We start from the raw sequence: 15,391 nt of genomic DNA, 5'->3' as shown, positions 1-15,391 counted from the left end.
GAAGAAAGAAACTCATACAGGTTTGGGACAACATTAGGTTGAGTAAATGACAAGATTTTCATTTTTGGGTGAGCTATCCCTTTAAAGACACCCATTTCTGGTGCTTATGGCTTCAAAGAACAAATGTTTGAAATGTTGTAGTTGGGTTGACAAATTATTGCCTGAATTATACACAAAAACAAGTCACTTCAACGTGCTTCAATTGATGCTCGTATGGACTACTGTGTGTACGGCTGTTCAGAATGGACTACTGCTTGCTGAATATTATGCAGTATACGCTGAATACTGCTTACTATTAAAACATTTTTTTATCTGAAACAACACAGAGATTAACATTTGGAACAGTTGTATGCTACAATATCGTCATACATGTGACATTGCTACTGTAGGTTGCATTTAATTGTCAGTGGATGCCAGTTTTAATAAATCCATTTCAAAACAGCATTTGTAATATTACGAGTAGTATTTTTAAGAGTAGTATGATAGTGATATGAATATGATAGTATGCTATTCTGAAAAGCCCAAATCTGCCAAAAAAGAGAAAGAAAATCAATAGGAGTTGAAATATATTTATGCGGTCAAAATTTAAACTGGCTCCAATTAAGGCCTATTAGTGCTTTTCACACTTTAATATTCAATTATGATATTGAATGTAATACACACATCACCCAAATCTGTATGAGCTTCTTTCTTCTGCTGAACACAAAAGAAGATATTTTGAAGAATGTTGGTAACCAGACAGTTGACGGTAGCCATTGACTTCCATAGTATGAAAAAAACAAAACACTATGTCAAAGTCAATGGCTACCGTCAACTGTCTGGTTACCAACATTCTTCAAAATATCTTCTTTTGTGTTCAGCAGAACATAGAAATTCATAAAGGTTTGGAACAACATGAGGGTGAGTTAATGACAACATTTTCATTTTTGGGTGAACTATCCCTTTAAACGAGGGTTAAAAATTGGCCTTGACCCAGCACAGTATGAAAAGCCTTTAGGAGAATAATGTGACGCTCTGAACTCCGTGTTCCAGCTACTCCTACGACCACAAGAAACCGTCAGCAGTTTGTTAGACGACTGGCTTTCCCCCGCTGCATGCTCCCCATTGTTTAGAGTACATCTTTTTGTCAGTGAGACAGGAAAGAGTTTGTCAGCAAAATCACAGCTCCTGGAAAGGCCTAGTTGGATCCTGTCCTTGACCCCGTTCATGTGCGGGTCCAGACGTCACGGAGGCCCCGGTTAAACTACAACGACCTGATTTTAGTTCCAAGATTATGTATTATTTTAAAATTCATAAAAATCGAAAAGAGCAAATACATCCATTTGTTATTTTATAAATATATACTATTATTTTAAAATGTAGAAAATAGTAATAATTAATGAATAGGCAGTAGAAACGGTTGACTGAAACTGAATACAAATCTTCTCTATGTAAATGTGGACTCAATATCTATTTCACCCAATATAGCAAAAAAAAAAGAAAGTTTTATTGTACTTAAGAATGCACATTATTGTAATTACAGTCGTTACGTGCATTATGTGAGCACAATGTAACATCATCTTAAGGTGTTAAAACAGCTCTAAAAATACAGTTTAAATTACAACTGTTATGGATATAATTGTGCCATACAAACCTAAAATGAATAAATAACAGAAACCATGTTTTTGGAAATCTCTGAAAAATATATTTGGTCCAAACACTGATTTGCAAAATAAATAAAATGCAACAATAAGGCATTTATTTTATACTAAATCAGCTCAGTGTTGCTAAAGTATTTCTACTACAAACTACAAAATTCCTCTTTTCGGCATTAAGGCTAACTGCATAAAATAGCTCAAATAAGAGAAAATAATAGTGTGTGCTCCATCCGTTCATACAAACAGTCAGCATTCAATTCATAATATTACTTTAATCTAGACCCTTACTGTACACTTAGGGTCCCCAGCTGGTCTTTTTTATTTATTTCTTTATTTTATTTTTTTTACAAAGTATCTTGTTTCCCTCCTCACAACATTCTAGTGCTGCATATCAAGTGAAGCTAGCATGCACTTAAAGCATCAGACAACATGAGTTTCTGCTATTCCTCCAGAATCGGTTCAGCAAATGGTTAAGGCGGTGGATTCTCTCTCTGCCAATCCAAAGTCCAAAGAGAGAGAGGGAGAGAGAGAGAGAGCACACCAAGAACAAGTTATGTCACTGCTACAGGTTTGGAGTCATATCTCCTTAAAAGATTAGGCAATGTTCCCATGTTTGTGGGTTGTGTCACATGGGTTGTGATTCTGTGAATTCTAGTTCTATTAATTTGTGAAGATGCACTTAATGAATGTAGATGTAGTGTGGATGAGAATGTGAAGTTCCCGTCAACATGTCATGCTTAAATATCGTGTTATGAAACTATATGAAAATATGAAGCACAGCCAACAGGCGCTAAAAGATATCAACTAATCAATATGACGACAGTAGATAGAAACTGCAGAAACATGTTGAGTGAATCTGACAAAGAGTGTGAAGAACATGTCCGGTGCATATTTCATCCTAAAAATCAAAAGAAAGTAATAAGATATTATATTTTGCTTAAAAATTAAGCCTATTAAGTCCATTTAATTTGTTTTTTGTATTCACAAATTATTTTCATTACAATTAAGCACATTTCCCCTCCAAAATCTCATTATAATGCAAAAAAAATAAATAGTATATTATTGTAAAGAGTATGTGTGTGTACTTTATTTTATATTATATATATATATATATATATATATATATATATATATATATATAAATATTCATGGCAATAACAGTAATTTTTTTATAAAAGTATGTGTACTTGTGTGTCTGTGTGTGTTTGTGTGTACGAATGCATGCAATGAGATTCTCAAAAAAAAACAAAAAAAACCTTCTGGCCATATTACAGTAATGACAATTTTGGGGAGGGGGGCAAATGTGATTTATTGTCATAAAAATAATGTCCCAATGAAATATAACAAACAAAAAAAATAGGCCTAATATTATTTAATTTTTTTCTTTTGATTTTGGGGTAAAATGTGACCTTGTGATAAGTGTGGATAAGGACACCCAGAGGTGGTTACGCAAAAATGTTGGAGATGAATTCCCGGAATCGTTTGGCATACTGCTCTGGATGAACCGTAGATATTTCAGCACCAGCCTGAAAGGAAGGAAAAGAATGAGTCATGTTATTATAACCTCCCATATCTCAGAATTATATTGGACAAGTGCGCATTAAAAGTGTTTTTCCACTTACGCCATGTTTAACGGTCTTTGCCGCGTGGGCAGCTTTCTTCTTAGTGTCGTACTGTGTCAACACGTCAATGAGGCCCATGAAATACACCTCCCTGTGTGGCGCTCCTGGAATCCAACACAAGCACACATGTAACATCCTTTCCCATTTCCCTCTTCCATACATGCTTGACACAGGGTGGGTTTCGGTGGGTCCCACCACTCACCCTCCGTTTTACAGGCCAGGGGCCGTATTCACAAAGAATTTTAAGGCTAAAAGTAGCTCCTAACTGGCGAATTTAGGAGCAACTCCTAAAAATAATGGGCGTGTCACTCCTAACTTTAGGACTCCTAATTTTTTTGACTAAGAGTAATTCACGAAGTATTTTAGCCCTAAAAGTAGCACCTAAGCCTGGGACAGCTTAAAAGAAGTCGAGAGGACTCCTAACTCACTAAGACCTATTCACAAACCGCTTTTTGTGGCATTTCACGTTGCGAGGTTTTGAAATGCGTATGCGGCGGCTACAGGAGCTTCCAATCGCGAGGGAACAATTCTGCATTGTAGGCATAACTAGGGATGCAATAACGCCACCAACAACAACCAAAACTAGGCTACTCATTGCATGTAAACTAATTGTAACGTTTCATTGTGAATCAAATTAAAATGTTCTTCTCTTTGCAAACGTAGGCAGAGGCATATAGTGACAGATTAATTCAATAATTGCAAAGATATTGCATCAATCCATATGTTTCATTAGGCTATAGGCTATTTGTTTTGCCTTACTCTTTATTCATTTAGGCTATTTATTCAGTTATTCATCATCTTCCGTCCTTCGCACGCATTCTCAGAGCTGTCACCTGTCACTCATCATCGTAGGGGAGGTGTTTGGAATCATTCCCGCGTTACAATCATCAGCCAATCAAGGTGGTCACTTCAGTCAAGCTCGTGCATGAGTAATGACGTCATCCATAGCAACGAAGACTCACTCTTAGTTTAGGAGTTGTCATTTTTCTTTACTAAGAGTAGGTCTGAAAGGCGTTGTGAATAACTTATAAGAGAAAACTCCTAGCTAAAATCTTTTAGTGCGATTTAGGAGTACTCCTAGTGGTAAGATAAAATGCTTTGTGAATACGGCCCCAGAACTTACCTGTTGCACTTTTGACAGCATATACATCAACGTAAGGGTCAAATTCTCCAGGGCCCAGGGGTTTGAAGGAGTTCATGTAACCGGCGATGCCCTCCGGCGACGTGCCGTAAGAGCCGACCTGTGCAGCCGGAGCAAGGCCATTCTCGGGATCAGCGTCATCTTCACAGCAGGGCTCCTCGGCATCCTCATCGTCCCGCTCGCCACGGGCCACGTCATGGATGCCCAGCAACAGGCTGTAGTCCATTATCTTCAGCTTCACCAGGAACTATCATCATAGAAAGATTAATGGAAATATTAACATCACCATTTTATAACCTCTTGCGGTTCATCCTCCAGTAGTTCGTTTGGTAACACTTTACTGTAGTTCAGGGTCCAATTCTCACTATGAACTAGTTGCTTATTAGCATGCATATTACTAGGATATTGGCTGTTTATTAGTACTTATAAAGCACATATTAATGCCTTATTCTGCATTACCATATTCTACATCCCGTAATCCTACCAATACCTAAATATAACAACTACCTTACTTATTATTAATAAGCAGTAATTAGAAGTTTATTAAGGCAAAAGTCACAGTTAATAATTATTTAATAGTGAGAATTGGACCCTAATCTAAAGTGTGTTTATATGCAATAATTTTCATCAATTGGACTGAATCCAATCCAATTTCAGACTCTGGATGTTCTGTTTTTATAAACCAAATACTTAAGATATGCAAAGATGGTGCACTCATATTACTATGAATGGGGAAAAGCGCAACGGGCAATATGGCGAAATAAGCCCCGCCTTCTAAATAAGAGAACCAATCGTCAATCGCTAACTGCAGTGACGCTCACTGGCTGGACCAGCCTTGAAAACGCAGATTTTTGTCATGATTTGAGCGTTTAGAAACAAAATGTAAAAAATGTAATTGTAAGCTTTGTGAACAGCTTTGGAGAATTTAATGTTGCAGAATGGAGAATTTAATGCTGCACTTGCATGACTGGAATAGCTGCCCAAGAGGCGCTTCAAAGATGGCCACCGAGTGAAATGACTTGCCCTTAAAGCGACTTTGTTATGAATCCCAAGGCCTGGTTTCACAGACAGGCCTTAGATTCAGCCAGGATTAGGCCTTAGTTCAATTAGGACATTTAAGTAGTTTTAATAAATGTGCCTTAGAAAAAAACATTACTGGTGTGAATCTTGAGACAAAACAATGGCTCTGACATTATTTTAATGTCAGCGCAAGTTTCTTTCAGTTAAAACAGCTCAAACATGCATTTTAGTCTTGGTCTTAAGCCTCGTCTGTGAAACCAGGGGTAAATGATGCAATCCGATTCATTCTGAGTGTAATTGTAGTTTTTTTCCTTGATTCCTTGAGTTTTTTATAAAATATTCAGTCTCATCCAATGACCAGTTCATAAGACATGAGATGTAAATAATCATACGCCTGTTTGTATGACGTAAAATGTAGGTAAACAAATGCATCATGGCACTGCACATGTCCGATTGAGACAAGAGTCAGATTCAAGCTTTTACGTGCTTAATTTTTTCCTATTGAATGGATTATTTCAGGTGTACACCACCCCTTATAATCTGATCGGATCGATCGAGGTGTTTACACGAAGTCTGTTCAGTCCCGTCAACCCAATCACTAACAGATTATTCGAGTGCATGTAAACGTGGCTAGAGTGAAATATACATTTCCAAATTTTCATTGTGTATATCTTTACCTCTACATCTCGGTTTAGCTTCTCCATAATCTTCTCTTTCTGTTCCTCTGTCACGTACACCTTCTGCATGTTATTTCTGAAATCCACATCTTTAAAAGTGGGCAGCTCTTTTACCTGCATTAGAAGAAGCAAGAATGTCAAGACCGAAGAGTTTGTGTCTGATGTTGTATCAGGTAACTTTAACTGGACTGATGTCCTACCTTCTCTTTGTCACTGGCCTCACGATCTACCAGGGATCCCTGAAGAACACACAAAGTTAGACACTTCAAGACAGTCTTGAGTGTGTCTTTCATTAAATGTATCAGCATCAGATGCTCTAACTGTGGGTGTTAACGGTAGGGTAGGCAATTTGTTTTAATACACTTTTTGTTATACTGGTTGAAACTCTCTTCTGGATAGCAATCAATAATAGAAGTGGTAAATATTAAAACATGTACATATATCTTCTGTGGAAATCTCAGAATCAAACATTTTTACAGTTCCTCCTCAACCAAAACAGCAAGCTTACGTTGCATTCACGCCATGTCGTAACCGTAATTATACGAGATGGCGAACCCTGACATTCTACCTGGATCTGTTCACGTCCTCGGACTCGGATTTATGTAGGGCCGAAACTAACGATTATTTTTTCAATGGATTAATCTATCGATTATTTTTTATGGTTAATCTATTGTTTATTTTCTGAATGCTCAATTAATCCTTTGGTTAATTTACCAAAAAGATAGCCAATAATTTACCAAAAAAATAACTAACTAATCTATGTATGAACTTTTATCTAATGATATTATTTATCACAAAAGATAAGGTTTATGCAGTGTAGGCCTAATTAGGAAAGGTGTTTACTAAGGCTGGTTCACGGTCACTTTTTGGGATTTACAGCAGCAACTGCTTACAAGTGTGAATTCTGAAATGTTTTGTTCATTCAGGAGATTAAAGTAGCTGATTCAATAGAGTGGTGCAGGTATGACATCACTTTGTAGGCCAAAACATGGAAACGAGTTAGCATTTTAGCACTTCCGGTTCCATCGTCCCGAAGTCAATGGGTTTTTTGAATGGGATTTTTGTGAATGGCAAAAAACCCAAGCTCAAGACACTTTCATGTTTTATTCTACGACATAAAACACATCAGTATTACCCCACTTGTGATCTTTTTAAGCTGTTACATGATTGTAATGAAAAAGGTGGTTGCTAACATGTGGCTAAATGGGACTACAGAGGCAGTCGAGGAGAGTAAACATCACTCAGTCCGCTTTTACAGCCTTGTTATGCTTATAATTGTGCTCTTATAAACTATTCTAACTCAAACTTTCAGGTAAAATGTTTTTTGATAAAAACTGAAAGAGTTATCGGATGCTTAGTGATGGTGACGTTGAAGTCGTGGGACCATGGTGTAGTTTGTTTATAGACAACATTTAGCTTTTTACTTCTGGCGACTGCATTTAGGCTTCAAAATTCATGAAAGTTGTGTTGATATTCAAAGCTAGATTGATATTTGTTAGCCTCTCTGGAATTGCCTACCCTACCTTTAAGGTCTGTTCACACCAGGAGCAAAAACAAAGATACTCCTGCCATTCACATACTTGATAATAGACATAGCATTATTATTATTATTTGGGGTCAGTAAGCTTTTACTCATGAAATTAATACTTTTATTCAGTAATATTGATTAAAAAAGTGACAGTAATATTTAAAACGTTACTAAGGATTTCTGTTTAAAATAAATGCTGTTCTTTTTTTATATTCAAAGAATCCTGAAATCACGGTTTCCACAAAAAAAAAAATTAATCAGCACAACTAATAATCATAAATGTTTCTTGAGCAGCAAATCATCATATTAGAATGATTTCTGAAGGATCATGTGACACTGAAGACTGGAGTAATGATGCTGAAACTTCAGCTTTGATCACAGGAATAGCCTAAATTATATTTTAAATATAGTCAAATAGAAAAGTTATTTTAAAAGGTAATAATAATTCACAATATTACTGTATTTCTTATCAAATACATCCAGCCTGGGTGAGCATGAGAGACTTCTTTCAAAAATATTTAAAAACATCTTACCAACCCCAAACTTTTGAACTTTAGTGTAAATATATCACAAAGCAAATACATAAATATTGGTGATCACATGCTCCATAATTTTGACAAAACAGCCACTATTTCCATGTTGATTAAAAATGTTAAATGCAGAACATAAAACATGTTCAAAAATATTCATTGAAATTAATTGAACTGATCAAATGAAATTTTTTTTTAACTAATATATATATATATATATATATATATATATATATATATATATATATATATATATATATATATATATATAGGTTTAGATATTATCTATGTAAAATGTTATAGGTTTAATATACATATATGCAAAAGTTTGAATTTCCTCCACAGGAATGCACTGTTTCAATATACAGCTTTGACAGTGAAACCCAGCACTCAGTTCCTCAATAACAGGTACATAACAGAGATACTATTCATGAACTACTCATCAATCATGTCCACCTAGATCTCTTAAACCAGGTCTAAGGGGATGTGACACATGATTTAAGTGCTGTTTGCTTACTGCTCGAGAAGTTAATGATGTGCAACGACAAATATCAGTCATGCTATGAAAAGTTAAGTCCCACAGCATCAGTCAAAACCATCCAGATGAATCAGCAACATCTCAGCTGCGAGGAACTGCCCCTACCTTCAGATCGTACTTCCTGTGGACAACGAGTCTGTGGCTGAACATGTTCCTCATGACGATCAGGTACGTGTCCTCACTCTCCACCGTAACACGGTACATGCCCAGAAACTGAGGGAGAAGTGTACTGCCATGACACTTCACTATATGCTGTGAGACACAACACAAAGAGTTACATTTCGTGAGCTTTACCCATAAAGTCTATGGTTAAATTGTTCATGCAATGGCACATAGTTCATAAACAATGAACTTTGGGTAGCATATGGTATCCAGTACTAAAACAAGCCCACAGGCAAAATACATTAATGTTTTTCTCTGTCTGCATCATTGACCAACTAACTTGATATCAGCGCTGTGCTGCACTAAAGCTGCATGAAATATGAAGGGAAAGGCATGCCAATAGCACTTAAAAGCAAATATCAGCTCAAAATTTAATAGCAATTTTGTTGAGACTGATTCCTGGCTAAGTGTGCACCCTCAGGACATGTCGTGAATATAAAGGCAGCGCAAATGCAGAAGCACAGTCTAGATTAAAATCTACTCATTCAGCTACAATGGAAACTGTTAAACAAGTTCACACATACTTTTCTCATGGCTGTCACGGCACTGTAAACAAGCCAGAAGCACACAAACGCTAAACTAACCTATGATTCACATGAACGCGGCCACACTGAGGCTGATTGACGTCTTAAAGAGCTCTTAAAATGTTTTATATCTATAAAAAAAAAAAAAGTCACTGTCTTTTTAAGACAATTCATGACAAACACACCTAAAAATTTTATTACACAAAGGTAACACAGAAATTTATCATGATGCCATATGCGTGCCAATATGTGTCATTATACACACCGCTGTATCCACTATAAACATAAACATAACATACTGCACCTACTACACCTTTAAATAAGCACCCAGAACAATAAAGCTCATTGTCAATCATAAAAAGAGAAATTTACCTATATCAAGGAAGTGCGATGGAACATGAAAATGATTTCAGTGACTGAACAAGTTTGGATGACAATGTAAAGAGGAAATGAACGACAGGGCGTGTGGATCCCAACTGGGAAAAACAAAACATAAAAATAGCTGGAGTCTGAATTCTTTGACAGATTATTTCTCCAACACAAGCAAAATTGTGTAATACGTAAACCACACTGCCCGGCCAAAAACAAAAAAGTCGCTGTTTGGATTTTAATAGGGAAATGCTTAAGAGTCTTTGATTGGATCATTATTGCAGTGATAATTATGTTTCTGGCATGTTAAATGTTTGGCAACAGTTCTTTTAACCCTAATTGATGGAGTGTGTAGCTTTTCATTTCTTAAACAACCATGTAGGAATAAACATCATGGCCATATATTCCAGGATGACAATGTCAAGATTCATCAGGCTCTAACTGTGAAAGAATGGTTTGGAGGGAGCATGAAGAATCATTTTCACACATGAATTATCACCTTTGAGTTCAGATCTTAAATTCATTGAAAGTCTTTGGGATCTTGATCTTTACCAAAAAAAAAAAATCATGCATCTCTTGATGGAAATAACATCACAACATTTATTTCCATCAAAAGATGCATCAGTTTTTGGTAAAGGTCTTGTATTGCCAATGCAAGAGTCTAGCACTCTGTAAGTCTTCTCCAGCACATCCCAAAGACTTTCACTGAATTTAAGATCTGAACTCAAAGGTGATAATTTATGTGTGAAAATGATTCTTCATGCTCTCTCCCAACCATTCTTTCACAGTTTGAGCCTGATGAATCTTGACATTGTCATCCTGGAATATGGCCATGATGTGTCTTCCTACATGGTTGTCTACGAAATGAAAAGCTACACACTCCATCAATTAGGGTTAGAAGAACTGTTGCCAAACATTTAACACGCTAGAAACATAATTATCACTGCACTAACGATCCAGTCATATAGACTCTTAAGCATTTGCCTATTTAAATCCTTTTTTTTTGGCCGGGCAGTGTATAATGACATACAAATAAGTATAAGAAAGAGGACAGCAAAACAAGCTCAAAGTATAACACAAATGCAATACAATGTGTCTTTTTTTTACAACCAGCTTTTAATTTTTGATGCTAAAGCTTAATAAATAAGACAAAGCCTCCTGACAGTTTTGTTGGCATACTAGTTTTTGGTGGAAAAGTTATAAATTTCATTTTGAACAGATGATTGGACTGTAGCAGTCTTACCTGACCTGATCTGACACCACTTCCTACATAAATACCAACGTGTTAAAGACACTCAGCTACCACATCTTCATGAAAGATACAGCAGTTGAGCAGATATTAATTATCTGCATATGTTGGAATAATGATTCATGGTTTGACTTAAGCATGAATGTCCTGACCAGAACATTGTGAGATACCTGGTGATACTCGGACAGAATGTTGTGCATGTCGGCTACTTCTTCACTGGAGATGTGCTTCACTATCAGCGTACGGTCATAAGACGTGAAGAGAAGACCTTCTCCCTGTCCATCGCCTTTCATGGGCGCACTGCGGGCCAGGGACACCTGATGGAAAACATCCATGCACACATAAAAACTTCAGAACAAATTTAGCAGTAATATTATATTATATGCAAGACAATAAATAATAAAATACTTTTGACAAGTGACAACAACAGCTTGTGTATATTTGAGAAGTTGAAAATGTCCAAATACAAGCTGATTTACCAATAGGGGCTTTCGCACCGGGTAGTTCTAGGAACTTAGTTCTAGGAACTAGCCACCAGGGTGGTTCTCCAAGAACTAATGGTTCCCCTAGGAACATTTTCCTGGTTGAACTCGCACCGCCAGTAGTAACTCTGAAGTGACGTAGTGCCTGTTGTTTTGACTTTTATTTTGACAGCGATGAGAATGCCAGAGCCTGAGAACACAGCGCTCGCATTCTCCGTGTTCATTAGAATGTCTAACAGTCCTGTCTAATACGTTATTAGATAGATCTGTTATACATAGGAAGCAGACTGTAAATGAAAAAAGGTATTAGCGTATGCCATGTGGTTGATGTCTAGTGTTGCTAGCTGAACAGAAATACATAATCATGTTTCGCTTGGTCTCCTCAAAGTTGCGTTGGATTTTCTCCTCAGTGTAAAGGTTAAGAGGCCCATCTATTTTCCACGTTCGTAGAGATAGTTTCTGGAGTAAAAATATAGGCTATAATCTGTGTGTTTACACAGCTTTTTTTTTTAAATGGCAGGTGCTGGTGTTTCGAGTGTGTTTGGCCAATCAGCGTACACTAACATCACTGGTAGTTCCTATAGTGCTGGTTTAGACCGACTCTGAAGTAGGAACTAAATTAGTTCCTCCAAAAGGAGTTTTCTAGAACTAAAATTGTTCAACATGCCAATAAACGGGTACTTCTGCCAATAGTTCTAGGAACTATGAAAAGGTTCCTCTGGTGCAAAAGCCCCTAAGGCTGCATTGCATGATAGTTTTTAAAAAGTTTCACCCATTATGCTTTTTCCGGATACCTTTCATATAATGTGTAATATAGCTGTTTGTGAATGTTAAAGGTCTGCAAGGTTTCAATATGGTAATGGGAATTTTGTTTTCCGACACGCGCTGTAAGCGGTAGACCAATCACAACAGACTGGGTCATCTGACCAATCAGAGCAGAGTAGACCAATCACAACAGACTGGGTCATCATGACCAATCAGAGTAGAGTAGACCAATCACAACAGACTGGGTCATCTGACCAATTTAGAAAATAGACCAATCACAACAGACTTGGTCATCAGACCAATCAGAGTAGAGTAGACCAATCACAACAGACTGGGTCATCTGACCAATCAGAGCAGAGTAGACTCTCGGAAAGGAGGAGCTTAGAGAGACCGAATCCTTTATCAAACACAGTGAGAAAATAGGTGATGCTGCAATGTATGTTATGAGAAAATTAAAGTGTTTTTTGGATGCATGTAATGTAAACGCAAAGTAGGAGACCTCCAAAATAAAACTAGGAACCTTTAAAACAGCATACTTTAAATAAAGGAAAAAAGGTCACCTGGTAGTCAAGATCTTCAATTCCAAATCGCTCCCTGAGGTTCCTGAAAACTTGTGGACAGTACTCCTTAAATTTAAAATGGCCTGGAAGATTCTCCCTGTAAGGCACAGAATGGTCATTTTACATTTGCATTGAAAGCCTTTTCAGTATACTGCATTTCACACTCAGCATTTCCAATCATCTGAAGGCAAAATGCTGCATTGATGTTACTGTTTTGCAGAAAAGCTGCCAATTACAACCTTTCACTGTCATTACATCGAAATGAAGGTAAACATGTTCCTACTGCAGCTGTAGGCACAGCTGTGCAATGAAAATGTGTGTAAAATAATGATGTGCTTTTGATAAATACTTGTTGAAGAGATGGTTGTTCACTTTAATTTTGGTGTTGGCTTTGAAGTCATCAGGGAGCAGCATGACGGGCACTGGAACTTGATTTAAATCATTTATCTGGAAAACAGAGTGGGTAAAAATAAAATAAAATGTAAAAAACAAAAAAAACAAATGTTGCATCTGAAATGAATTTGGACTGGCAGATTTGAGATCCATATCCCAACACTGAATGACTCAATGCATGTATATGCTCTCTTCTGACAAGTCACTGCATGAAGATTTCCCAGTCTTCTAATTATGCAACAACCAAATGCTTCATATAACACAAACTTGCACCTATAGGCAATTACTTCCCAATCCCTCGAAAGTCTTAAAGGAATGTGTACAGGATTCCTGTTGGAATTTCAATCATAATTTGTACTGCATTTAAATAATTTGGATCGACTACATGATTGTTGTATTTTGACTAAATTGTTTCAGGGAAAAATATTATATGGAAAAGACAAATTTAAGATTATAAAATGTATATATTTACAATATTGACTTTCTCTGAAAAAGTGATGAGAAATCGGAGTCCTGTCAAACGGTTCTTTCGAACAGTGACAATGAACCGTTCAAAGCAACGATTCACTGATTCGTTTAGCCTACCTCATGACGTTATTATTACATTACGTGGTCCCTGTCATTCCAGAGTGGCATATTACATGCTCTAAAACGTTACAATAAAGTTATATATAGGCACATATGTTTAATACGTTTAGTAATTTTTGGAATTAGGCTACATGTGTGCCATTTCAATGAAGCCACGATCCAGATCACACACAAAAAACGTTTAGAATCTAATTGTAATTTGTATTTATATTAAACTATACTAAAATTAACAATACGAGTCAGACATGTCCTAAACAGCCGACTAGAATCGGATGAACTTGTCGGACTCCGATTCAGTCTGTGATTCGTTCAAGAAACGGCGAGACTGTTAGCTCTGATCCTTTCAAAGATTCGACTCAAAAGAACGATTCCTTCACAGATCGGACATCGCTCGCTAGCAACAGTTGCAAATCCGCCGCGTGCATTGAAACAATGTATATCCGGTTTGCGCGTGACCTCATATGTCAATACCATATCAATAACAGTACACACTAATCATGTATTTTATTAATATTACTATAGGCAATGCTTTAAATATCTCACATCCCCAAATATGCGTGCTTGCAGCTAACTGTTAGCTCATAAAATGGCAGTTGTGTGATGTAGGATGTAAAGTGAATCAAAAACCACCTTACCGAATGATTAACGCCCCACATGAACACGCTGAGCATCGGGTCGCTCGCCCGGAACACTTTCACCTTCTGCTGCACGAAATGTTTCTTTTTGGTCTTGGTTTTGGGGGCGAGCATGACCATCGGGCTGGAGGCGCTGCCGGTGTTACCGAGAGACGCCATCATCACTGTGGGTCACTCCCCTGTAACGCAGCAGCAGCAGCGGTCTGTTTTCCTCTCGGATCCGCCTCCCTCTGTTCCTGCTCCGGTTCCTCTAACTGACAATCAACGGTCGAACAGCACAAGCGCTAAGCTAAGCCGCGGGGGCCGGTTTTCCGCTGTGTTTTGCAGGCCCAGATGGACCGATTCTCCATGGAAGTGAACAACACTAGGTTGCTGAAGTGTGGCAGTGATCCAGATGCTCCTCCCACAAGTTCAGAGGAACAGATCTTGATGTATTGTGACAGCAGGAATGTGAGTCAGGCAGGATCTCACCTGAGTGTACGTCATGTGGTTTTACAGGTGAGATGAGACAGTGAAAAAATATAAGTATTTATCTAATCATAACTATTAAACTCGTTCTTGCTAGTGACATGAATGACATATTTAAACAAACCGTTAATTTGGAAGTGGATCTTTTCAATGATTCAGTTGAACCGATTCACAAATCGGTTCGTTCTGGAATTGGACTGGATCGGACCTTATTTATATTATATTAAAGTGACTCATGTGACTTCAGATGTTTGTTTGTGAACTTTTTAAAAGATGGCTTCCCTTACAAAACATAAAATTATGGGAATGTACTGGAAAATAAAATGCTATACATTACATAATACATTTCCATATGGAAACTAGTGCTTATACTTTTCAATATACTCCAATATATGCATGAACCATGTATGGCTATACTAATATATATATATATATATATTAAAAACTGTACTAGAATTCTAAATTAATTAATTTATCTTTCATGACTTAATGCATAAAGCTAA

At 37.0% G+C, this 15,391-nt stretch overlaps 1 protein-coding gene across 1 annotated transcript; it reads right to left on the bottom strand.

Annotated features, from left to right (window-relative positions):
• Positions 1-1,951: 1,951 nt before the first annotated feature.
• On the bottom strand, positions 1,952-14,806 carry pip4k2ca (phosphatidylinositol-5-phosphate 4-kinase, type II, gamma a). Its single transcript, XM_079850394.1, has 11 exons — positions 14,421-14,806; positions 13,154-13,251; positions 12,805-12,901; positions 11,168-11,314; positions 8,799-8,945; positions 6,298-6,336; positions 6,098-6,211; positions 4,383-4,647; positions 3,260-3,363; positions 3,047-3,163; positions 1,952-2,535 (listed from the first exon to the last, which is right to left on the bottom strand). Exons 1-10 carry the CDS (start codon positions 14,580-14,582, stop codon positions 3,083-3,085), a joined length of 1,254 nt encoding a protein of 417 aa, XP_079706520.1. The 5' UTR covers positions 14,583-14,806; the 3' UTR covers positions 1,952-2,535; positions 3,047-3,082.
• Positions 14,807-15,391: the final 585 nt, after the last annotated feature.

Source organism: Squalius cephalus (genome assembly GCF_949319135.1).
Source record: "Squalius cephalus genome assembly, chromosome: 18".
NCBI classification, from domain to species: domain Eukaryota; kingdom Metazoa; phylum Chordata; class Actinopteri; order Cypriniformes; family Leuciscidae; genus Squalius; species Squalius cephalus.
The sequence above is the reverse complement of the archived record's forward strand: the minus strand, read 5'-3'. Positions and strand labels throughout refer to the sequence as shown.

Excerpts from the sequence above, each read along its gene's own strand:
- pip4k2ca (XM_079850394.1), bottom strand. The coding sequence starts at position 14,582 with ATGATGGCGTCTCTCGGTAACACCGGCAGCGCCTCCAGCCCGATGGTC. Across the intron at positions 6,212-6,297 it reads AGGCCAGTGACAAAGAGAAG|GTAAAAGAGCTGCCCACTTT; the intron begins GTAGGACATCAG and ends CTTCTAATGCAG. Across the intron at positions 3,164-3,259 it reads CAAAGACCGTTAAACATGGC|GCTGGTGCTGAAATATCTAC; the intron begins GTAAGTGGAAAA and ends CCTTCCTTTCAG.